Source organism: Lepisosteus platostomus, chromosome 26 (genome assembly GCF_059453375.1).
Source record: "Lepisosteus platostomus isolate fLepPlt1 chromosome 26, fLepPlt1.hap1, whole genome shotgun sequence".
In the NCBI taxonomy this organism is placed as follows: Eukaryota; Metazoa; Chordata; class Actinopteri; order Semionotiformes; family Lepisosteidae; genus Lepisosteus; species Lepisosteus platostomus.
The window spans coordinates 10,912,295-10,935,687 of record NC_142636.1 but is presented as its reverse complement, the minus strand read 5'-3'; the positions used below and the strand labels follow the sequence as shown (position 1 = coordinate 10,935,687).

Below are 23,393 nucleotides of genomic sequence, written 5' to 3'. Positions count from 1 at the left end.
TGAGCGCCAATCAGCAATGCTGATCGACGTGAGTGATAGGGGAGGCAACCAATAGGCTCCACAGTAGCGTGAGGTAAGAGGAAAGGCCCCTCCGACGATGGCAGGTTTGTCCAATAAAGAGCGCTAAACCGTGATAGACGTCGGTTTGAACCAATCAGTGTAGCCAGAGGTTCTGGCGGGAGCTGACCTGTCAAGGGTTTGTATGCCTAGAGTTTACAACACGTGGTCGAAGCTCTTCTGTAATTGCTGAACGCATTATTCTTGAGCAGGGCAATGTGTAAGCAGCGTGGCTGTCAATGCCTGGCACAGATACCTATAAATGTACAAGAATCCACTCTGTCTCAGTGGGTCAGTGCACTCCTCCTGGTCAGAGCTGGGAATTCTGAGACAGGACACAAAACACAGTCGTTCTTCCAGATCCTTTTATTTCAGCAACTCCTGGTCTGGATAAAACTGCACACTGCTCCCCATGGTCCAGCCCTGCCCCGTCGCCCAGTCTACCGCCAGTCTCCCAGTCTACCCCCTGTCTCCCAGTCTACCGCCTGTCTCCAGCTCTGCCCCCTGTCTCCCACTGTGCCCCCAGTCTCCCAGTCTACCCCCAGTCTCCCACTCTGCGCCCAGTCTCCCAGTCTACCCCCAGTCTCCCAGTTTGTCCACTGTCTCCCACTCCGCCCCCTGTCTCCCAGTCTACCGCCTGTCTCCCACTCTGCCCCCAGTCTCCCAGTTTGTCCACTGTCTCCCACTCTGCCCCCTGTCTCCCAGTTTGTCCACTGTCTCCCACTCTGCCCCCAGTCTCCCAGTCTACCGCCTGTCTCCCAGTCTACCCCCTGTCTCCCAGTTTGTCCACTGTCTCCCACTCTGCCCCCTGTCTCCCAATCTACCGCCTGTCTCCCAGTCTACCCCCTGTCTCCCAGTTTGTCCACTGTCTCCCACTCTGCCCCCTGTCTCCCAGTCTACTGCCTGTCTCCCAGTCTACCCCCTGTCTCCCAGTTTGTCCACTGTCTCCCACTCTGCCCCCTGTCTCCCAGTCTACCGCCTGTCTCCCACTCTGCCCCCAGTCTCCCAGTCTACCCCCTGTCTCCCAGTCTACCCCCAGTCTCCCACTCTGCCCCCAGTCTCCCAGTCTACCGCCTGTCTCCCAGTTTGTCCACTGTCTCCCACTGCCCCCAGTCTCCCAGCCGCTGAGGGTGCTGCTCTCAGCCTCAGTTGCTGATCTGCTCCTCCTGCCAGGTGGAGGTGGGGATGGCACTGTAGGGGTCGACCACCATCTGGGCGCAGCGCACCACCGTCACCAGCAGGAAGAAGCACAGCAGGAAGAGGAAGGCCAGAGCGAAGCCCTTGTCAACGTCCACCGGGAGCTGGGGAGGGGCATCCGTGTCCATCTGGACCAGCTGTCCTCCTGGTGTTACAGCCCTGTTTCTTAACCACTGGACCAGCTGTCTTCCCGGTGTAACAGCCCTGTGTCTTATCCACTGGACCGGCTGTCCTCCTAGTGTAACAGCCCTGTGTCTTAACCACTGGACCGGCTGTCCTCCTAGTGTAACAGCCCTGTGTCTTATCCACTGGACCGGCTGTCCTCCTAGTGTAACAGCCCTGTGTCTTATCCACTGGACCGGCTGTCCTCCCGGTGTAACAAGACCTTAACACCTGGACCTGTCAGGTCTCCTCACTTGAGCAAAGTCTCATCGAGCTGGATGAACTCCATGTTATTACTGTAAACATATTAAACAATCAGAAAAGCCCAGGAATCAAACAGCAGAGTGACCCGCGAGTCTCTCGGTCCGCCCCAGGCAGTGTGTGTGACAGGCAGTGCGAGAGTCGCTCTCTGACGCCAGTCCGGTCCTCCAGCGGGGTGGTGGCTCAGCAGTGGCCCAGTGGGATCCAGTTCGGTTTGGGTCCCAGCTACAGGCTCAGGACCGGGGTTCTGCAGAGCCCTGTCGAGACTGAGAGACGCAGGGGGGTGAGTCCCATTGTGCAGGAACGGGAGGGGGCTCATTATGGAACGCAGGTACGGGTGACCCCTGACCCCTGACCCCTGACCCTGGCGCTGACACCTGCACAGGGCAGCTAGCCAGTGAAAGCAGCATAAACGTGCCCTGAACCCAACACTGTCACACGCTGGGGAAAAACAAAACAATCCTAAATCGGAAATTCAAAGAATTTTAACAGCGTATGCAGTGACTTCTTGCCTCTCCGAGGCCAGATCCCAGAACTCCAGTAGGGAACATGGCGGATCAGCCGGTGTGTGTGTGGGAAACGGCGGCCTCACACTTACCCGTGCCCTGGTTAGTGTGTGTGGTCACACAGTGGCGGTATCGCCTCGCCACTCGCTCCTGCCTTCGGGATTCAGGAGGGTCTGCAGGGATGCACTGCTGCCGGAGCGATCCAGCTCGTTCTGGACCTCTGCGCTCGGCTGCGGGAGTTTTCCTCGTGTGCGCCACTGTCCCCCCCGGCTCATGAATACTTCAGCACGCTCCTGGTGTTGTCTTTCGGCCCGGCCCGCTGCCGAGGGGAACCCGATCCCGGCGCGGTGCCGCCGCGGCCCGCTCCACAGAGGGCACCTGCTCCGAGCCGTGTAACCCGGCACACGGCAACCCGTCACGCTTCATGGGAGTACTGGGAGACAGGGGCCATCCCCGTGGAGACAGCGTGAAGCCAGCCAGCTCCTCTTTCACAGACTCTGGACCAGCAGCAGACACTGCTAGTGTACTCTTTACTGCGTTTACCCTCATCTCACTGGGCTGGACTGCACTGGACTGTGCTTTTACCCTGATCTCACTGAGCTTTACTGTACTGTACTGCACTTTTACCCTGATCTCACTGTGCTTTTACCCTGATCTCACTGGGCTGTACTGCACTGTACTGTGCTTTTACCCTGATCCCACTGGGCTGTCCTGCACTGCACTATGCTTTTACCCTGATCTCACTGGGCTTTACTGCACTGTACTGCGCTTTTACCCTGATCTCACTGGGCTTTACTGCACTGTACTGCGCTTTTACCCTGATCTCACTGGGCTGTACTGCACTGGACTGCGCTTTTACCCTGATCTCACTGGGCTTCACTGCACTGTACTGTGCTTTTACCCTGATCTCATTGTGCTGTACTGCACTGTACTGTACTATGCTTTTACCCTGATCTCACTGGGCTGCCCTGTACTGTGCTTTTACCCCGATCTCACTGGGCTTCACTGCACTGTACTGTGCTTTTACCCCGATCTCACTGGGCTTTACAAAGGACAAGATTTCTGTGACAAGTTATTCAGTGCAGGGATGAGTCAGCAAACAGCTGCCCCACGGCCCCTTTGCAAAGCTAACGAACAGGAATGATAAGCAAATGTTTTCATAATACTGTAGGATTTAATGAGCTGTGTTACTGAAGCGGATACCCTGGTTTCAAATTCAACTTCTGAAAGAGCTTTATTGGCATGAGAAGAATGACGTGTTACCAAAGCAGACACAATCAACACAATATTTGCATACACCACATAAAACATTATTGTGAGAGAGGGTTGGGGTTTTCTTTAACGCTTCTAGGATCAATTGACGGAAAAGTAGCTCCTCTCCTTCACCTTTTGTTCCTGTTCTCGTGTTTGTGTTTATGTTAAACACTGAGATTGCAGGTCTGTACTCGACATAATTAATCAGAAACTCGCCTCTCCACAAAATCACTCTCTCCCTGCAGGGACCGCGGAGGATGACAAATACCAGATGTCGAAATATCTTTCACAACAAGCGCATTTCCTGTGGAAAAATACAAAAGATCTCGATTAAAAACACTCAAACCGCCCCAGACTGTCCCTTTAAACAATTCTGTGTGGCGTCACCGATTTCGGCCCGCCCCCTCAGATCATTCTAGCCTGGTGTGAAAGGCGGGATCTCTCTGTTGCCTTTGCTAGATTCCGAATCTCTATTGGCCAAAAGAAAGGTACGTCCAATCTTTGTCATCACTGATTGGACAGAGGCACCGCCCATCATTTTAACACGTTTTTAATCCGTTTTGTAATCAAAGAGTTCGGTTGACGCGCGGGCCTCCGCTCCAGACTGCCATCTTGTTTCAAGGGAGGGTTTTCGCTGTGTGTTTTTTTTTAAAAAACAAAAACATAAGAGGAAAAAAAGTATCTTTCGAAAAATAAGAAAAAAACCGACAACCCGTGTCTCACGCTGTCCCACACCGTGCGGAGGCGCCGAGGGCTGGATGTTTTCTAACGTTCATGGCCTCGACTTCGGCATCAGGTACGAAGCCCGTCGATTGCGTGCGGCCCCTGGGCGAGTGTGTGTCCCGGGGGTGTCAGAACAGGCCTGCCAGCCCTGAGCCCTCACGGGGCAGAGCCGGGGGCTCTGGGGGTCACCGGGCGGGTTTTTTTTTGGGGAGGGGGGTCTTTCCGCTGGAGCCCGGCTGTCCGCCACAGCCTGGACAGCCCGGTCACTCCCGAGCCCACAGGGACGTCTGGCGAACCGGAGGGAGGAAACCTCTCTCTCCTGTCGCTGTCCGACTGACTGGCTGTCGCGGGAGGGTTTCGCCGAGGCGATGTCTGAAGCCGGCTGGGTGCTGGCACTGGGTGGGTGCGTGGGGAGGGGGCTCTCTGTGACTCGCGTCGCGCTGGTCCGTTCACTGGCCAGGACAGCAGCTGAAGCTAAAAGGAAAAGCGCTTCAAAGTGTCAGAGAAGTAGCCTTGATGATGATTGCCAACTGACAGCACTGTAAAACCTGGAGTGGATCAGACTGCTGTGCACTGGGAGTCTGACTGACAGCACTGTAAAACCTAGAGTGGATCAGACTGCTGCGCACTGGGAATCTGACTGACACCAGTGTAACACCTGGAGTGGATCAGACTGCTGTGCACTGGGAGTCTGACTGACAGCACTGTAAAACCTGGAGTGGATCAGACTGCTGCGCACTGGGAATCTGACTGACAGCTCTGTAAAACCTGGAGTGGATCAGACTGCTGCGCACTGGGAATCTGACTGACAGCTCTGTAAAACCTGGAGTGGACCAGACTGCTGTGCACTGGGAGCGTGGCCCGTTTCCTCAGGCACCGATGTCTGGGCGCTCTGCGGTCTCGCTGTGGCCGGAGACTGACACTGTGTGACCCTCCTTCTCTCTCCCTCTCTCCCAGACATGGCGTCGGAGGTGTCCGGGCTGAGTGCGGGTGGGGCCCCTGGTAACCCGGGCCTGGGCGGGGCTGCCGCGGGCACCATGGTGCAGAGAGGGGCCACCAAGAGACGCGCTGTGTGAGTACAGGGGCGATGTGCTGCCTTCTTTTATATAGTGCCTTTCAAAGCAGCTTCTCAATGCCCTTTATAGTAAGAAAGCAAAAGACTTTTAAAGAAGATGATGATAATAATTAACACTCATATAGCGCTTTCCTGGACACTCCACTCAAAGCGCTTTACAGGTAATGGGGATCCCCCCCACCAGCTCCAGTGTGCAGCCCCACCTGGATGATGCGATGGCAGCCATAGTGGGCCAGTCCTCTCCCCACACACCAGCTCTCAGAGTGATGGAGCCAGTTCAGAGAGGGGGGTTATTAGGAGGCCCTGACTGGTAAAGGCCAGGGGGAGATCTGGCCAGGACACTGGGGTAACACCCCTACTCTTCTCAAGAAACGCCCTGGGATTTTTAATGACCACAGAAAGTCAGGACCTCGGTTTTACGTCTCACCTGAAAAACTGAGCCTTTTTACAGTATAGTGTCCCCGTCACTATACTGGGGCATTAGGACCCACACGGACCGCAGGGTGAGCGCCCCCTGCTGGTCTCTTTAATACCTCTTCCAGCAGCAGCCTCAGCTTTCCCAGGAGTCTCCCCTCCAGGTACACTGGCCAGGCTCACACTGCTGGGCTGCAGTGGGGCTGCCAGCTGGGAGCTGCAGGGTGATGTAGCTGCTGGCCACAGAGGCGAGGCTGGTGGCACAATTCAAAACAGAGCAGTTGGAAGCAGTAGAAGGTGCTGGAAGTCTATGCGGACCTGATGCACTGTCTGCCCCAGGAGTGTGAAGGGCGTGTTGAGGGGTTCTGAGGGAATAATCAGCCCGACGGCTCGCAAGCAGGTCAGGAGGGTGTTGTGTTCTGCTGTCTGCGGGGGAGTGTCACCGGCCGGGAAGAGCCGTTTTCATCGTTCAGATCCAGGCCTTGCGCTGGTCGGGGCAGGTCCGGTTTCCATTTCAAGTGCGGAGCCGTCTCGCCCTTTGTGTTCCGGTGCGGCCCGGTGGGCTGCGGTTTGGTGCCCCCCCCGTCCCGCGAGCCGGGCCCTGACTCTCGCTGTCTCTCCGCACAGACCTGACTTCGATGAGGACGACGACAGCGGCGGCGGCGGCGGCAAGCTCTTCAGGTGGGCACCTCTCCGGGCAGCGAGGTCGCCGGCGCTGGGGCTGGAGGGCCGCCCCTCGGCCTGCTGGGTGGCGGCGCGAGGCGGAGGGGGGGAGGTGTGAGAGTGCGTGAGCGTGCTGGCAGAGCTGTGTTTGTGTCCGCTGCTGTCGCCGTTTCTGTTCGGTGCGGATGCGGGACGCCTGTGCTGGTCTCTGTGGTTGTGCCCTGTTAGCAGCAGTACCAGGGGACTGGTGAGGGAGTAATCAGTGCACTCTCCTTTCTCCTCCTTCCCCCTGCTCATTCTCCCTTTCTCCTGGCTGCTCCTCTCTCTTCTCCCTCTGTCTCGCTTGCATCCTGCTCCTCCTCCTTCTCTTGTCTCTCGCCTTTCTCTTCTCTCTTCTCTCTTTCTTTCTTCCTCCTCTCCCTCTCTCCCCTCCTTTGCCTCTCTCGTCCCTCTCTTTCCCCCCTCCCCCCTCCTCTCCCCCTCTCCTCTCCTTCCCCCTCTCTCCCCCTCTGCAGGTGTGATGATGACCAGGGAGGCTCCAACGACAAGGAGCGCTTTGCCAGGTAAGCCGGAGGAGTCTCCCCTGTCGGGATGCACGCTGTCCGCAGCCTGAGCGCTTCCTTCCGCTCCGGGACATGAAAACCAGCCGGCCGACAGGCGGGAGCGCGTCCCAGCGCGCGGGGCCCCGGGGGGCCGGGGGCTCCCCCTCTCTGCGCCTCCCCTGCTGGCGGCGCCGGGTTGGGTCAGCCAGCCTGTTGCTCTTCGGATCAGGAACAGGCCCTCCTGGAATGTCTTTCTCTGGTTTTCCGTTTGTCACAGAGTGCCCTGTCGTTCTGCGTCTCTGTATTCTTACGATTGAAAGGCATCAGACTCCTAGAGCTGCAGAGCAGTCCGAGCCACTTCAGAGTTTACTGACGCACTGACTGACTGACTAGAGCACTGAGTGACACACTGGCCGACTGACCGACTGGAGCACTGAGTGACACACTGGCCGACTGACCAACTGGAGTACTGAGTGAAGCACTGGGTGACGCACTGACTGACTGACCTACTGGAGCACTGAGTGAAGCACTGACTGACTGACTGACTGACTGGAGCACTGAGTGACCGACTGGAGCACTGTTTGCAAAGAGATGAGCCCTGGGGTGGCCCAGTCTGCGATGCAGCGTGTGTCTGGAGTCCTGCTCAGCTGCTGTCTGGAGCATGCTCGCCAGTGTTGTTATCCTGCCTTGTCGTGGTCTCCCAGACCGCCAGGGGGCGCTGTTCTCTCCCAGCCTCTGTTCCCTCGTGGTGCTGCTCTGGGCATGCGCTCGGCCTGCACTGTCCTGCCTGCTCGGCTGCTAGCGTCCTGCAGAGCTGGCCGGCCTGGCTGCTGCTGTCCTGCGTGTCCGGCGAACCCTCTGTCCTGTTTCACTTTGTGCCCGACTCTCGGCGTTTTTGTTTTTCCCGAAAGTGTGGCGTCACTTGCCAGGCAAATCCCGTTTTGCTTTGCTCCGTCGAGGATAGCAGCCCTTCCCTGCTCTCTTTCCCGGAGGAATTTCTCTCTCTTTTTTTTTTTAATGTTCACGACTTCCTGTTCAAATTGCAGCTGCATCATGGGTGTGATCGCTCCACCAGTCCGAAGCTTTGCCGAAAGGGGAGAACGGATATGAATTCCCCTCCTTCCTTTAACTCCACGGAGCTCCACTGCACAAAACGGGCTTTGTGACTCCAGTGACGCCGCAGTTTTGCCGCCTCGTTTCTGGTTCTGTTCGGTCCGGTCTTAGTGCGCTGGTTTTGTTTCCAGGTCAGACGATGAGCAGAATTGCGCTGATAAGGAAAGGCTAGCAAGGTACGCCCCCACACCTGCCCCCTGGCCCCCGCCCTGAGCCCCCTTGCGCCCCCGGGGCTGGCGACGGCCTGGGTGGCTCTTGGGCGAGCCGCGTGCTTGACCTGAGTCTCACCTGCGTTGATGCCCGCGGCCACTGCTCGCGCACGGGGCCGTTTAGTTATGTTGTGGTTCCGTTCCAGCTCCCTTCCCACAGTTGGCCGCCTCGGCTTCTCAGGACTCGGCTCCCAGATCATGTGTGTGTTCTTGTAGTCCTTATAGAGTGCAGAGTCCTCATGTGTGTCGGTACTTTTAACAGAGATGTCTGTGAGACTGGGGCTCCTTTACAGCTCTCTGTCTGTCCCAGACTGGCAGTGAGATTAATATCCTGACTCTATAAGGGCTGTGTCTCTACCTGTAACAGAGACACAGATCACAGTGAGACTGGGGCTCCTTTACAGCTCTCTGTCTGTCCCAGACTGGCAGTGAGATTAATATCCTGACTCTATAAGGGCTGTGTCTCTACCTGTAACAGAGACACAGATCACAGTGAGACTGGGGCTCCTTTACAGCTCTCTGTCTGTCCCAGACTGGCAGTGGGATTAATATCCTGACTCTATAAGGGCTGTGTCTCTACCTGTAACAGAGACAGATCACAGTGAGACTGGGGCTCCTTTACAGCTCTCTGTCTGTCCCAGACTGGCAGTGAGATTAATATCCTGACTCTATAAGGGCTGTGTCTCTACCTGTAACACTGACACAGATCACAGTGAGACTGGGGCTCCTTTACAGCTCTCTGTCTGTCCCAGACTGGCAGTGAGATTAATATCCTGACACTATAAGGGCTGTGTCTCTACCTGTAACAGAGACACAGATCACAGTGAGACTGGGGCTCCTTTACAGCTCTCCGTCTGTCCCAGACTGGCAGTAGGATTAATATCCTGACTCTATAAGGGCTGTGTCTCTACCTGTAACAGAGACACAGATCACAGTGAGACTGGGGCTCCTTTACAGCTCTCCGTCTGTCCCAGACTGGCAGTAGGATTAATATCCTGACTCTATAAGGGCTGTGTCTCTACCTGTAACAGAGACACAGATCACAGTGAGACTGGGGCTCCTTTACAGCTCTCTGTCTGTCCCAGACTGGCAGTGAGATTAATATCCTGACTCTATAAGGGCTGTGTCTCTACCTGTAACACTGACACAGATCACAGTGAGACTGGGGCTCCTTTACAGCTCTCTGTCTGTCCCAGACTGGCAGTGAGATTAATATCCTGACACTATAAGGGCTGTGTCTCTACCTGTAACAGAGACACAGATCACAGTGAGACTGGGGCTCCTTTACAGCTCTCCGTCTGTCCCAGACTGGCAGTGAGATTAATATCCTGACTCTATAAGGGCTGTGTCTCTACTTGTAACACTGACACAGATCACAGTGAGACTGGGGCTCCTTTACAGCTCTCTGTCTGTCCCAGACTGGCAGTGAGATTAATATCCTGACTCTATAAGGGCTGTGTCTCTACCTGTAACAGAGACACAGATCACAGTGAGACTGGGGCTCCTTTACAGCTCTCTGTCTGTCCCAGACTGGCAGTGGGATTAATATCCTGACTCTGTAAGGGCTGGAGCTTTAATCTCATACCCATACTGGGAATGTGTAGCAGAGGGTTAAGTGCCTTGTCTCCTTCTGGAAGGCTGTTGGTGAATCTGCCAGTGCACAGAAGTCTTATCCACTCCAGGTTTTACAGTGCTTTAGTCCTACTGCCAGAATCTGACTGCTGTACACTGGAGTGGATCGGACCGCTGTGTGCCGGGAGACTGATGTCATTGTAAACCCTGGTGTGGATCGGACCGCTGTGTGCCGGGAGACTGATGTCATTGTAAACCCTGGTGTGGATCAGACTGCTGTGTGCTGGGAGACTGATATCATTGTAAACCCTGGAGTGGATCGGACCGCTGTGTGCCGGGAGACTGATGTCATTGTAAACCCTGGTGTGGATCGGACCGCTGTGTACCGGGAGACTGATGTCATTGTAAACCCTGGTGTGGATCAGACTGCTGTGTGCCGGGAGACTGATGTCATTGTAAACCCTGGTGTGGATCGGACTGCTGTGTGCATGGCTCCTGGCCTCCAGCACGCCCTGCGGGCGGACTGACGCCCCCTGTGCCCCCTCTCGCCCGCCCAGGGAGAACCACAGTGAGATCGAGCGCCGGCGCCGGAACAAGATGACGGCGTACATCACGGAGCTGTCCGACATGGTGCCCACCTGCAGCGCCCTGGCCCGCAAGCCCGACAAGCTGACCATCCTGCGCATGGCCGTGTCGCACATGAAGTCGCTGCGCGGCACGGGCAACACGGCCGCCGACGGCACCTACAAGCCCTCCTTCCTCACCGACCAGGTGCGTGAGTGCGAGGGGGCGGGGCAGCGGCAGGGCTGCAGTCGGACGTATCTTGCTGACTCTCCCTCCCCCCCCCCCCCAGGAGCTGAAGCATCTGATCCTGGAGGCTGCGGACGGGTTCCTGTTCGTGGTGTCGTGCGAGTCGGGCCGGGTCGTGTACGTGTCGGACTCGGTCACCCCCGTGCTCAACCAGGCGCAGTCCGACTGGCTGGGCAGCTCGCTGTACGACCAGGTGCACCCCGACGACGTGGACAAGCTGAGAGAGCAGCTGTCTACTACTGAAAACAACATGAGCGGTACGGGCCTGCGCCTCTCCCCTTTCTCTGCTCCGTGCTGTGAGCGTGCTGTACGCACTGCTCTAGTACTCTCTGCTCCGTGCTGTGAGCGTGCTGTACGCACTGCTCTAGTACTCACTGCTCCGTGCTGTGAGCGTGCTGTACGCACTGCTCTAGTACTCACTGCTCCGTGCTGTGAGCGTGCTGTACGCACTGCTCTAGTACTCTCTGCTCCGTGCTGTGAGCGTGCTGTACGCACTGCTCTAGTACTCTCTGCTCCGTGCTGTGAGCGTGCTGTACGCACTGCTCTAGTACTCACTGCTCCGTGCTGTAAGCGTGCTGTACGCACTGCTCTAGTACTCTCTGCTCCGTGCTGTGAGCGTGCTGTGCTGTACTCACTGCTATGTGCTGTGAGTGTGCTGTACGCACTGCTCTAGTACTCACTGCTCCGTGCTGTGAGTGTGCTGTACGCACTGCTCTAGTACTCTCTGCTCCGTGCTGTGAGCGTGCTGTGCTGTACTCACTGCTATGTGCTGTGAGTGTGCTGTACGCACTGCTCTAGTACTCACTGCTCCGTGCTGTGAGTGTGCTGTGCTGTACTCACTGCTCTAGTACTCACTGCTCCGTGCTGTGAGCGTGCTGTACGCACTGCTCTAGTACTCACTGCTCCGTGCTGTGAGTGTGCTGTACGCACTGCTCTAGTACTCTCTGCTCCGTGCTGTGAGCGTGCTGTGCTGTACTCACTGCTATGTGCTGTGAGTGTGCTGTACGCACTGCTCTAGTACTCACTGCTCCGTGCTGTGAGTGTGCTGTGCTGTACTCACTGCTCTAGTACTCACTGCTCCGTGCTGTGAGCGTGCTGTACGCACTGCTCTAGTACTCACTGCTCCGTGCTGTGAGCGTGCTGTACGCACTGCTCTAGTACTCACTGCTCTAGTACTCACTGCTCCGTGCTGTGAGCGTGCTGTACACACTGCTCTAGTACTCACTGCTCCGTGCTGTGAGCGTGCTGTACGCACTGCTCTAGTACTCACTGCTCCGTGCTGTGAGCGTGCTGTACGCACTGCTCTAGTACTCACTGCTCCGTGCTGTGAGCGTGCTGTGCTGTACTCACTGCTTTAATATGCACTGCTCTGTGCTGTGCTGTGCTGTATGCACTGCCCTGTGCTACGAGTGTGCTGTGCTGTGCTCACTGCTCCGTGCTGCTCAGTACTGTGCTGCTCACTGCCCTGTGCTGTGAGCATGCTGTACTACTCACTGCCCTGTGCTGTGAGCACGCTGTACCACTCACTGCCCTGTGCTGTGAGCGTGCTGTACTACTCACTGCCCTGTGCTGCGAGTGTGCTGTGCTGCTCACTGCTGCCCCCTCTCTGCCAGGCCGTGTCCTGGACCTGAAGACTGGCACAGTGAAGAAGGAGGGCCAGCAGTCCTCTGTCAGGATGTGCATGGGCTCCCGCCGGTCCTTCATCTGCCGCATGAGGTAGGCCCTCCCCACTTCCTCCTGCACAGCAGCCCTGCCCCCTGAACCCTGACCTCTGACCTCTGACCCCACCCTGTGCTACAGGTGTGGGATGACCCCGGTGGAGCCCGTGTCCATGAACAGGCTGAGCTACCTGCGGAGCCGCAACAGGTCTGTGTGCGTGTCGCCGCGTTGTCCGTGTTATCGGGGCTCTTGAGCACGGAGCGGGACGGATCGGATTAACCCCCCTGCCCCCTCGCTGCCCTTTCCCCTGTAGGAACGGCCTGGGCCCAGTGAAGGATGGGGAGCCCCAGTTCGTGGTCGTCCACTGCACAGGGTACATCAAGTCCTGGCCCCCGGCAGGTACCGCCCAGCTCGCTGCAGCCCCGCGGACCGCCCGCCCGGGTCTTCTTCCTCACCTTCTCTCCTCTCCGCGGTCTTTCCCACAGGAGTCTCCCTGCCCGAGGAGGAGTCTGACAGCAGCCAGGGAAACCGATTCTGTCTGGTGGCGATCGGGAGGCTACAGGTACCGTGGGTTCAAGGTGCTGCGTGTGCGGGCCCGTGAGACAAAGACACCCAGTCCAGCTCCTCTGTATCTTCACATGAACACTCCTTCATCATCATCAGAACTGTAGAGTAACTGTACAGACACTCAGTCCAGCTCCTCTGTATCTTCACATGAACACTCCTTCATCATCATCAGAGCTGGACAGTCACTGTACAGACACTCAGTCCAGCTCCTCTGTATCTTCACCTGAACACTCTTTCATCATCATCAGAGCTGTAGAGTCACTGTACAGACACTCAGTCCAGCTCCTCTGTATCTTCACATGAACACTTCTTCATCATCATCAGAGCTGGAGAGTCACTGTACAGACACTCAGTCCAGCTCCTCTGTATCTTCACATGAACACTCCTTCATCATCATCAGAGCTGTAGAGTCCCTGTACAGACGCTCAGTCCAGCTCCTCTGTATCTTCACATGAACACTCTTTCATCATCATCAGAGCTGGAGAGTCACTGTACAGACACTCAGTCCAGCTCCTCTGTATCTTCACATGAACACTCCTTCATCATCATCAGAGCTGGAGAGTCACTGTACAGACACTCAGTCCAGCTCCTCTGTATCTTCACATGAACACTCCTTCATCATCATCAGAGCTGGAGAGTCACTGTACAGACACTCAGTCCAGCTCCTCTGTATCTTCACATGAACACTCCTTCATCATCATCAGAGCTGGAGAGTCACTGTACAGACACTCAGTCCAGCTCCTCTGTATCTTCACATGAACACTCCTTCATCATCATCAGAGCTGGAGAGTCACTGTACAGACACTCAGTCCAGCTCCTCCGTATCTTCACATGAACACTCCTTCATCATCATCAGAGCTGGAGAGTCACTGTACAGACACTCAGTCCAGCTCCTCTGTATCTTCACATGAACACTCCTTCATCATCATCAGAGCTGTAGAGTCACTGTACAGACACTCAGTCCAGCTCCTCTGTATCTTCACATGAACACTCCTTCATCATCATCAGAGCTGTAGAGTCACTGTACAGACACTCAGTCCAGCTCCTCTGTATCTTCACATGAACACTCCTTCATCATCATCAGAGCTGTACAGTAACTGTACAGACACTCAGTCTGCTGGTGTCGCTCACTCTGTGCAGGTGACCAGTTGCCCCAGCAACACCGACATGAACAACATCAGCATCCCCATCGAGTTCATCTCACGACACAACACCCAGGGCATCTTCACCTTCGTGGACCACCGCTGTGTGGGCACAGTGGGCTACCAGCCACAGGTGGGAGAGGGGAGCAGGGAGGGGGAGGCAGTATTGATTGAGGGAGGGCTGAGGGAAGGTGTGGTGGTATTGAGTGAGGGAGGTGCCATTGATTGATTGATTGAGAGAGGGAGGAAGGGAGGCGGTATTGATTGATTGATTGGGGGAGGAAGGGAGGCCGTATTGATTGATTGATTGATTGGGGGAGGAAGGGAGGTGTCTTGTTCCTGTTCGGTCTGCAATTCATTGTATGTTCCTCTCTCTTCTGTCTGCCCCCCAGGAGCTGCTGGGGAAGGAAATTCTGGAGTTCGCCCACCCAGAGGACCAGGGGCTGCTGAGAGACAGCTTCCAGCAGGTCAGCCTGCTGCCCACTGCTCGCTGTAAGTCAGGTCAGACAGGCAGCCCCTCCCTCACACTCCTTCCCTCTTGCAGGTCATCAAGCTGAAAGGTCAGGTTCTATCGGTGATGTTCCGGTTCCGGTCCAAATCTCGGGAGTGGGTCTGGATGCGGACGAGCTCCTTCACTTTCCAGAACCCGTTCTCCGAGGAGATCGAGTACATCATCTGCACCAACGCCAACGTCAAGTGAGTCCACCTGCAGAGGGTCCACCTCCGGGACCTGCCTGCCAGTCGCCCTGAGCCCGTCGCCTTCTTCTCTGTGAAGTATTGAACCCTAGAAAATTTCAGGGTGCCGTAACACCAGAAGACCTCGCTGCAAACTAGCTCAGTGATTTGAAGATCTCGTCCCCATGTTTCTTGAGAGGCAAGGGTATCGGCTTCAGTAGCATGACTGGGCAGCTTGTTCCACACTCCCCCCACCCTTTGTGTAAAGAAGCGCCTCCTGTCCTGACTGGAGGGTCCAGTCGTTTCTCGAAAGGAGCCGGGCTCTCGGCTTCAGCAGCAGGGCTCTCTGTTCCTGTAGGCTGATCTCACCCATGGCCGTCGTCCAGGCCTGGATACACAGTTGCAGACGAGAGAAGGCCATTCAGCCCCCCCAGCAGTTCATATGAGGATCTGTGTCACGGTTACAGATCACCGGAGATGAATGAATTAGACTTTTTAGTTTTTAGTTTCTGAAAACATACGTTTTTTAATCATTTGTGCTTGAAATGTGTTGGTTTTAGAGAAAAAAATACATAGTAATAAAAGTTTTGTAATATACAGTAGTAAGTTTATAGTAATTCTTATGAAACAGGTTGCTAATCCAGTATGTGGGAGATGCGTGCGAGCGCGAGTCGGTGAGAGGGCACGCGCGTGCGAGCGCGAGTCGGTGAGAGGGCACGCGCGTGCGAGCGCGAGTCGGTGAGAGGGCACGCGCGTGCGAGCGCGAGTCGGTGAGAGGGCACGCGCGTAAGCATGTGGATATCTGCGTGCGTGTATAGCAACGTGTGTGCCCATCTGCCCATCCCCTCCTGATTTGACCAAAACTTTTTTCACTCCCCTCCTCTGTGGCAGTAGGGCACCGAGCCAGGACTGCCCCTCCCTGCCCTCCCCGGGCATCCCCGTGTCCCCCATGCTGGGGCAGAACCCTCCTAACTGCCCCCACGACCTGAGTCCAGGGCAGGGCCCTCCAAGGTGAGAGGGCTTGTGCGCCCTGCATCAGCTCCACTGGACCCCCTCTGCGTCCCCCCTCCTCTCTCCCTCCCCCTCCCTCTCTGCCTGTCCCGGTATCCCAGGGGGCTGTGCTCTTGGCATGCCACCACGTGGAGACTCCCGGCCTTGTTCAGGGTTCGAGGGTAGTGGGTGGCCTTAGCCCAGATAGGGTGGTGGGTTGACTTGTGTGCTGTGGGCCATGGGGACGTGTTTCTCTCTCAGCTGGGGACCCTCAGCCCTGTCTGTCCCAGTGTCGGTGTGTTGTGTAGGGTGAGAGGGACTGGTGCAGTTGGAGTCTCACGATGTTGGGACAGTGGTGTTTAAGTGATAGTGGGTGAGCCCTGTGGTGTTTTAGTGATAGTGGGTGTGCACTGTGGTGTTTTAGTGATAGTGTGTGAGCACTGTGGTGATTCTGGTGGCTGGGCATCTCGAACTAGTGTGTCCTTGTACATCTCATCCACCTCTCCTGCCAATCCTTCTCTCTCTCCTGCCCTGATCCCTCCCTCCCTCCCCCTCTCTCTCTCTCCTCTCTCTTTCCTGCCCTGGTCCCTGATCCCTCCCTCTCTCCTCTTTTCTGCCCCGATCCCTGATGCCTCTCTCTGTCCTGCCCTGATCCCTGATCCCTCATGCTCTCCTCTCTCCAGACAACTCCAGCAGCAGCAGCAGTCGGAGCTCGAGATGGCGTCTGGGCGGGAGGGTCTGGGCTCATACGAGGCTGGCGGGCAACACAGCAGCCTGCAGCTGCCTCTGGGCCAGGTCAGAACCGACACCGGTGCCGTGTGTCCGGTTTGTGCTCATTGTCATTCAGACAGGCTCCTCTGGGCCGGGTCAGAACCGACACTAGGGCTGTGTGTGACAGCATGCTCTCTGTCTCAGGCTCCAGTAACAGCTGCAGGACCAGAACACAGCAAACCCCTGGACAAGACTGAGGGCCTGTACCCCCCTGAGAGAGACCCCCGATACAGCGAGCTGTACACAGGTACACACGCTCTGTAGCCCCCTGACACTCCAGTACAGTCAGCTGTACACACACCATATCTCCTCAACACCCCGATACAGCGACATGTATACACTGTACCCCCTGGGACTAATACAGCGAGCTGTACACACACTGTACCCCCATGGTGAGGGAAGAATGGATCCCAGCAGGTGAAGGGCAGTTTGCCCAGCTTGGGGTGTGACAGGTCTTGGGGTGCAGTGATTGTACCCCACTTCCACAGAGCCCCGCTTCCCCCTCGGAGAGTCGTCCCACACTAAGCTGTGATTCTGCCTCTCCTCTCTCAGATCAGTCCAAGCCCCTGGCCTCCTCTCCTGCCACGGGCACCCAGCAGATATACCCCCAGGGGGGCGCCTTCCCTCCCCCGCGGCCTGCCGACACATTCAGGTAACCCTCCTCCTTCGTCTTCCTCACTGGGCTGTACCGCAGCATGAAAACAAACCAGACGGACTCTCCCACTCCTCCGGATCCCGACCCACTCCTGGTTTTACACCTTTTTCAGTCAGACTCCCAGTGTACAGCAGTCTGATCCACTCCAGGTGTTACAGTGCTGTCAGTCAGACTCCCAGTGTACAGCAGTCTGATCCACTCCCGGTTTTACAGTGCTGTCAGTCAGACTCCCAGTGTACAGCAGTCTGATCCACTCCCGGTTTTACAGTGCTGTCAGTCAGACTCCCAGTGCACAGCAGTCTGATCCACTCCAGGTTTTCCAGTATGTAAAAAGCCTATGAAAGGTTGAGGCCTGGATTGAGCCTCTGAAAGACCACAGATGACAGGAGGCTGTTCAGACTGTTTACTCACAGTCCCCTAGACTGCAAAGGAACAAGTAAAGGTTTATTCCAGGCTGAAAAGAGAAGCAAGGAAACACAACGTTTCAGCTATGGGGCCTTCTTTGGGTGTCGGATTTTACACTCCAGGTTTACACTAGTCCCCTAGACTGTACTGGTTGTACTGGGTGCTAACCCAGTGCAGGCTGCGGAAGCACTCTGACTCCATGCAGAAGGTCTCTTGAGCCGGGGGGCTCCGTCTGCGTCTCGCTAGAAATAATAGCATCAGGGGAGGACAGCGGCAGGACCTGACAGGGTCCGAAAGGCGCTATACAGGAGCGGGGCTGCCGCACTGAGCCGTTGCCGTGTTGTTCCAGGTCGGTGGTGATGCCCCCGCAGGTCGGCCTGGCCCAGCAGCCGTCCTCGGCCGGACAGATCCTGGCCCACATCTCCCGCCAGGCCACTAACCCCAGCGGCGGCGGCACCAGCGCCGCCTCCGCGCAGGCCGGGCCAGCGGGGGCCGCGGGGGGCTGGGCCGGCGCCCGGCCCCCCTTCAGCTCGCAGGTCAGTACGGAGCAGCAGCGGGGGGGGGCAGGCCCGTCCTGGGCGGGCTGACCGCGGCGCGCTGAAGACCCTCGCCGGGCCAGGCCTCCTCTGATGACGTCTGCTGGGTGTGTTTTTTCTGTCCAGCAGGTGGCGCCCCAGGTGGCAAAGACACAGTCCCCCCAGTTTCAGCTGGCGGGGTTCCAGGGAGGCCCCCCCTCCTTCAACGCTCTGTCCAGCCCAGCCACGCCCACCCCCCCCAGCACTGGCAATTTCCCCACTCTCAACAACACGCGCGCCAGCGCCCCCAGTGGCACCTTCGGTACGGCAAATGTCTGTCTGTCTGCCCCTGTGTCCCTGTGGACACTCTGGCCTGCCTGTCCCTCCGTGTCTGTCATAGACTCTCAGCCTTCAGTCTAACCTGCCTGTCCCTCCGTGTCTGTCATAGACTCTCAGCCTTCAGTCTAACCTGCCTGTCCCTCTGTGTCTGTCATAGACTCTCAGCCTTCAGTCTAACCTGCCTGTTCCTCTGTGTCTGTTATAGACTCTCAGTGTTCAGTCTAACCTGCCGGTCCCTCTGTGTCTGTTAAAATTCTTCCTCACTGTCATAGACTCTCAGTGTTCAGTCTAACCCGTCTGTCTTTCTCCGTGTCTGTCATAGACTCTCAGTGTTCAGTCGAACCTGTCTGTCTTTCTCCGTGTCTGTCATAGACTCTCAGTGTTCAGTCGAACCTGTCTGTCTTTCTCCGTGTCCGTCATAGACTCTCAGTGTTCAGTCTAACCCATCTGTCTTTCTCCGTGTCTGTCATAGACTCTCAGTGTTTAGTCCAACCTGTCTGTGTCTCTGTCTCTCTCGTACACACTCAGCCTTCAGTCCGACCCCTCTGCGTCTCTGCCTCTCTGTCTGCCTGTCTGTGCTGAGGTCAGACTCCACTGTAAAGTCCTCCTCTTGTCAGTGCCCTCAGTCCGGTCTGCCTCTTCAGCGGTAGTCTGTGTGTCCAGGGTCAGTGCCTCTCTGAACTGCAGGCTTTGTGTGGCTCAGCGCTGTATCTCAGTGTCCTGCTCCTGCGCGCTTGATCGCTCTGACAGCCGGCCTCTTCCTGCCTCTCTGTGCAGTAGAGAGCGGCCAGCCCAGTGCGCAGTTCCCCTCCCGACCAGGAGATGGCGTGGCAGTGTGGCCGCAGTGGCAGGGCCAGGCGCACACGCAGGCCTCCACAGAGGCGCACCCCCTCCCGCAAAGCAGCCAGCCAGACATCTTCTCACCGGTAAGGGTTTTCTGTCCCTGTCCCTCACTAGCTGTCTCTCATCGTGTGTGTCACTGTTCCTCAGTGACTGTCTCCTCTCTGTGTGTCTTTGTCTCTCTGTGTCTCTTTTTCTCTCTCAGTGTCTCTTTTGCTCTGTCTTTGTCTCTCCCTGCCTCTCAGTGTCTCTTTTGCTCTGTCTTTGTCTCCTTCTGCCTCTCAGTGTCTCTTTTGCTCTGTCTTTGTCTCTCCCTGCCTCTCAGTGTCTCTTTTGCTCTGTCTTTGTCTCTCCCTGCCTCTCAGTGTCTCTTTTGCTCTGTCTTTGTCTCTCCCTGCCTCTCAGTGTCTCTTTTGCTCTGTCTTTGTCTCTCCCTGCCTCTCAGTGTCTCTTTTTCTCTCTGTCTCTCTCTGTCTCTGTGTTTCTTTTTCTCTGTGTCTTTGTCTCTGCCCCTCAGTGTGTCTCTGTACGTCTCCCTCAGTGTGTGTCTCTCAGTCCATCCGTGTCTCTCCCCCTCCCAGGACATGCTGTCCATGCTGGGCGACCAGACGTCCACCTTCAGCAGCGACGAGTTTGTGGAGCTGCCGATCTTCCCGTCCTTCAGCGAGTGAGCGAGCGAGCGAGGGACGGCCCCTCGGCACAGCTCCCGCAGGGGGGGGGGCCCGCGGCGCGGCGCTGGCGGCGGCTCTCCCCCCAGTCCGATCCTCTCCCCCCCGGCCACGCGCCGCCACCAGCGCCCCAGGGAGGAACGCCTCCGCTGGGATCTGGCTTCAGTGTTTGTCGGCTCTTCAAGAGATATTTTTATAACAGTGCCGACGGGAGTGTGTGTGTTGTGAGTTTATATAAAGGCGTGTGTGTGTGTGTGCGCTCGTGGCATTGGGGCTCAGTGTTTCTGGGTCTGTGCGAGTCCGGTCCGTGTCCGTGGCCCCAGGAGAGCGCAGGGCGTTTTTAAGGTAATCAGAAACTATTTTACAGCAAAGTATTTTTAATTAAGAGTTCTTTTACAATGTCAGCTGTCCTGTTCTGACTTTTTTCCAGTCAGACTTTTTGTGTGCTGTAACAGTGGAGGACAGCAGTGTACAGCGTCGATGGAAAGTCCACATAGTGCACCGTCCTCTGTGTGTGTCAGGCAGGAGAGAGGAGAGACTGGCACTGTGTGTGTGTGTCAGGCAGGAGAGGAGAGACTGGCACTGTGTGTGTGTGTCAGGCAGGAGAGGAGAGACTGGCACTGTGTGTGTGTGTCAGGCAGGAAAGAGGAGAGACTGGCACTGTGTGTGTGGCGCTGTGCTGTGTGTGTCAGGCAGGAGAGAGGAGAGACTGGCACTGTGTGTGTGTCAGGCAGGAGAGAGGAGAGACTGGCACTGTGTGTGTAGCGCTGTGCTGTGTGTGTGTCAGGCAGGAGAGAGGAGAGACTGGCACTGTGTGTGTAGCGCTGTGCTGTGTGTGTCAGGCAGGAGAGAGGAGAGACTGGCACTGTGTGTGTAGCGCTGTGCTGTGTGTGTCAGGCAGGAGAGAGGAGAGACTGGCACTGTGTGTGTAGCGCTGTGCTGTGTGTGTCAGGCAGGAGAGAGGAGAGACTGGCACTGTGTGTGTGGCGCTGTGCTGTGTGTGTCAGGCAGGAGAGAGGAGAGACTGGCACTGTGTGTGTGTGTCAGACAGGAGAGAGGAGAGACTGGCACTGTGTGTGTCAGGCAGGAGAGAGGAGAGACTGGCACTGTGTGTGTAGCGCTGTGCTGTGTGTGTGTCAGGCAGGAGAGAGGAGAGACTGGCACTGTGTGTGTAGCGCTGTGCTGTGTGTGTCAGGCAGGAGAGAGGAGAGACTGGCACTGTGTGTGTAGCGCTGTGCTGTGTGTGTCAGGCAGGAGAGAGGAGAGACTGGCACTGTGTGTGTAGCGCTGTGCTGTGTGTGTCAGGCAGGAGAGAGGAGAGACTGGCACTGTGTGTGTGGCAGTGTGCTGTGTGTGTCAGGCAGGAGAGAGGAGAGACTGGCACTGTGTGTGTGTGTCAGGCAGGAGAGAGGAGTGACTGGCACTGTGTGTGTGTGTCAGACAGGAGAGAGGAGAGACTGGCACTCTGTGTGTGTGTCAGACAGGAGAGAAGAGAGACTGGCACTGTGTGTGGCGCTGTGCTGTGTGTGTGTCAGGCAGGATAGAGGAGAGACTGGCACTGTGTGTGTAGCGCTGTGCTGTGTGTGTCAGGCAGGAGAGAGGAGAGACTGGCACTGTGTGTGTGGCGCTGTGCTGTGTGTGTCAGGCAGGAGAGAGGAGAGACTGGCACTGTGTGTGTGTGTCAGGCAGGAGAGAGGAGTGACTGGCACTGTGTGTGTGTGTCAGACAGGAGAGAGGAGAGACTGGCACTCTGTGTGTGTGTCAGACAGGAGAGAAGAGAGACTGGCACTGTGTGTGGCGCTGTGCTGTGTGTGTGTCAGGCAGGATAGAGGAGAGACTGGCACTGTGTGTGTGTCAGACAGGAGAGAAGAGAGACTGGCACTGTGTGTGTGGCGCTGTGCTGTGTGTGTGTGTCAGGCAGGATAGAGGAGAGACTGGCACTGTGTGTGTGGCGCTGTGCTGTGTGTGTCAGGCAGGAGAGAAGAGAGACTGGCACTCTGTGTGTGGCGCTGTGCTGTGTGTGTGTGTGTCAGGCAGGAGAGAAGAGAGACTGGCACTGTGTGTGGCGCTGTGCTGTGTGTGACGCCTGCAGACAGGAGCCCGTATGAAGAGTGACAGTCCAGTATTTCTGGTGTTGTCGGTGGAAGAGCTGACAGACCCTGTTTCGTTCCGATTGTGTGTCAGGGCAGCTGGTGTCCTGTCGGTCCCGGGTCCGATGGTGTAATCACAGTGTGTCTCTCTGCTCCATTTTGTTTCATTTTCTTTGTATGAAATGTATTGTCAAGAGCACAGCTGCTGAGTGTAAGGAAGTGGTAGCTTTCTAGCTGGGGACGTGGGGATTTTTAAAATAAAAAGACTGTGGACACAAGGGCCTCCTTTTTTACAAAATCCCATGTGTGTACTGGGGATGAGCAAGTCGCTGTCCATTCCAGTTCGACCTCGGACCTGGTCAGCTCGGTGTCCAGTTTCTCCGGACTCTGGACCTGACCCAGGGCACATGTGACACCCCCTTACTGAGCGGAGCCAGAGGTTCGGGGTTCAGCCCAGAGCGGCCTCAGCTCCCTGCTCGACAGCGCCCCTCTGTGGTGGCCTGGGGGGAGGGGTGTGCGCACGGCGGGAGGTGTTCTGCTCACCAGCTCCACCACTAGGGGGCACTCCCTCCCCCGCCAGGCCCTGCAGGGTGTGCGGTTCTCTCGGTGGGCTTGACAGACCAGAAAACGCGTGTTCAGATCCGGGTACAGGAGGCCCTTCTTTACGCTAAGAGCAGCGGGGGACTGGCACAAGTGCCATCTGCCCTGGAGTGAGAGAGGAGGCAGCCCCCTGAGATCCTGGGGCCCATTGGCTGCGGGAGGCCGGTGAGCTGGACCGGGCCCTCCTCCTGGACTGGAAGATGGGTCAGACGAGGGTCACACTGGTGCCGTTGTAGAGGGTTGCCAGCCCCCTGATCCCGGGCTCCTTTCCTGAAAGGCCAGTTGGGCTCTGTGCGGTTCCACTTACCGCCGCCAGGTGGCGCCGCTCACCCTCACAGTACCTGCTGCTGGCGGAGCTCGGTCCGAGGCTCTGGGCGGCCGCTGGTATAGGCCAACCAGGCGGCTGCCTAGGGCCCAGAGGCCGCCAGGGGGCCCCCTCCATGTGCGACGCAGCACACGTTTCATCGGCACGTCCAGATGTGAGCGAAACATCCCCTGATGCCGCTTTTTCTACTGCTGGTGCGGATCATCCGCATGGAAGCCCAGTCAAAAAAAACTGACCAGTGCTGATCGAGAAAGCAACGTGTCTGAAGCGGGATAAGCGATCTCGGATCCGGGGGGCGCCGAGTCACGTCGTTGTGATAGTGCACTACGTGCGTACCGTGTAATCATCTGTATTTCACTTGGTTCGGAGTCCGCCGGATCCACGAAGCGCGGACGTGTCACATTTTCAAGCTCTAGACACGTAGATGACTGGAGGTGTTTGTGTCGAAGTCCGCAGATTCACGCTCCCCCCCCAACTGGACGCGTCAGGCGCTAAAACCCGCCGCTGCCCGGGCCAAGCCAAGTCGTGAGAAATCGCTGTGCGGTACAAACAGCTGTTCAGCGATGACATCTAACCGTGCGGTCTCGCCTGTCT

At 56.8% G+C, this 23,393-nt stretch overlaps 1 protein-coding gene and 1 pseudogene across 17 annotated transcripts; one reads left to right on the top strand and one right to left on the bottom strand.

The window, feature by feature from the left end:
• Positions 1-66: 66 nt before the first annotated feature.
• Positions 67-1,382, bottom strand: LOC148640104 (cortexin domain-containing 1 protein pseudogene; annotated as a pseudogene).
• Positions 1,383-4,026: 2,644 nt separating this feature from the next.
• Positions 4,027-22,152, top strand: LOC148640103 (aryl hydrocarbon receptor nuclear translocator-like). 17 transcript variants are annotated; one of them, XR_015930573.1, is made up of 23 exons: positions 4,028-4,233; positions 5,118-5,232; positions 6,277-6,330; positions 6,828-6,875; positions 8,099-8,143; positions 10,306-10,519; positions 10,602-10,815; positions 12,172-12,274; positions 12,359-12,424; positions 12,531-12,616; positions 12,703-12,779; positions 13,925-14,059; positions 14,319-14,393; positions 14,471-14,622; positions 15,493-15,612; positions 16,275-16,386; positions 16,507-16,609; positions 16,915-17,014; positions 17,772-17,958; positions 18,085-18,259; positions 19,054-19,202; positions 19,698-20,305; positions 20,477-22,152. XR_015930573.1 is itself a non-coding variant. In XM_088620621.1 (22 exons), exons 1-22 carry the CDS (start codon positions 4,212-4,214, stop codon positions 19,785-19,787), a joined length of 2,439 nt encoding a protein of 812 aa, XP_088476747.1. In that variant the 5' UTR covers positions 4,027-4,211; the 3' UTR covers positions 19,788-22,152. The 17 variants fall into 17 exon arrangements, 11 of the variants coding, with proteins under 11 accessions (XP_088476747.1, XP_088476746.1, XP_088476744.1 ...); XR_015930570.1 differs by having other exon boundaries at positions 19,698-20,345; XR_015930574.1 differs by having other exon boundaries at positions 19,698-20,514; positions 21,757-22,152.
• Positions 22,153-23,393: the final 1,241 nt, after the last annotated feature.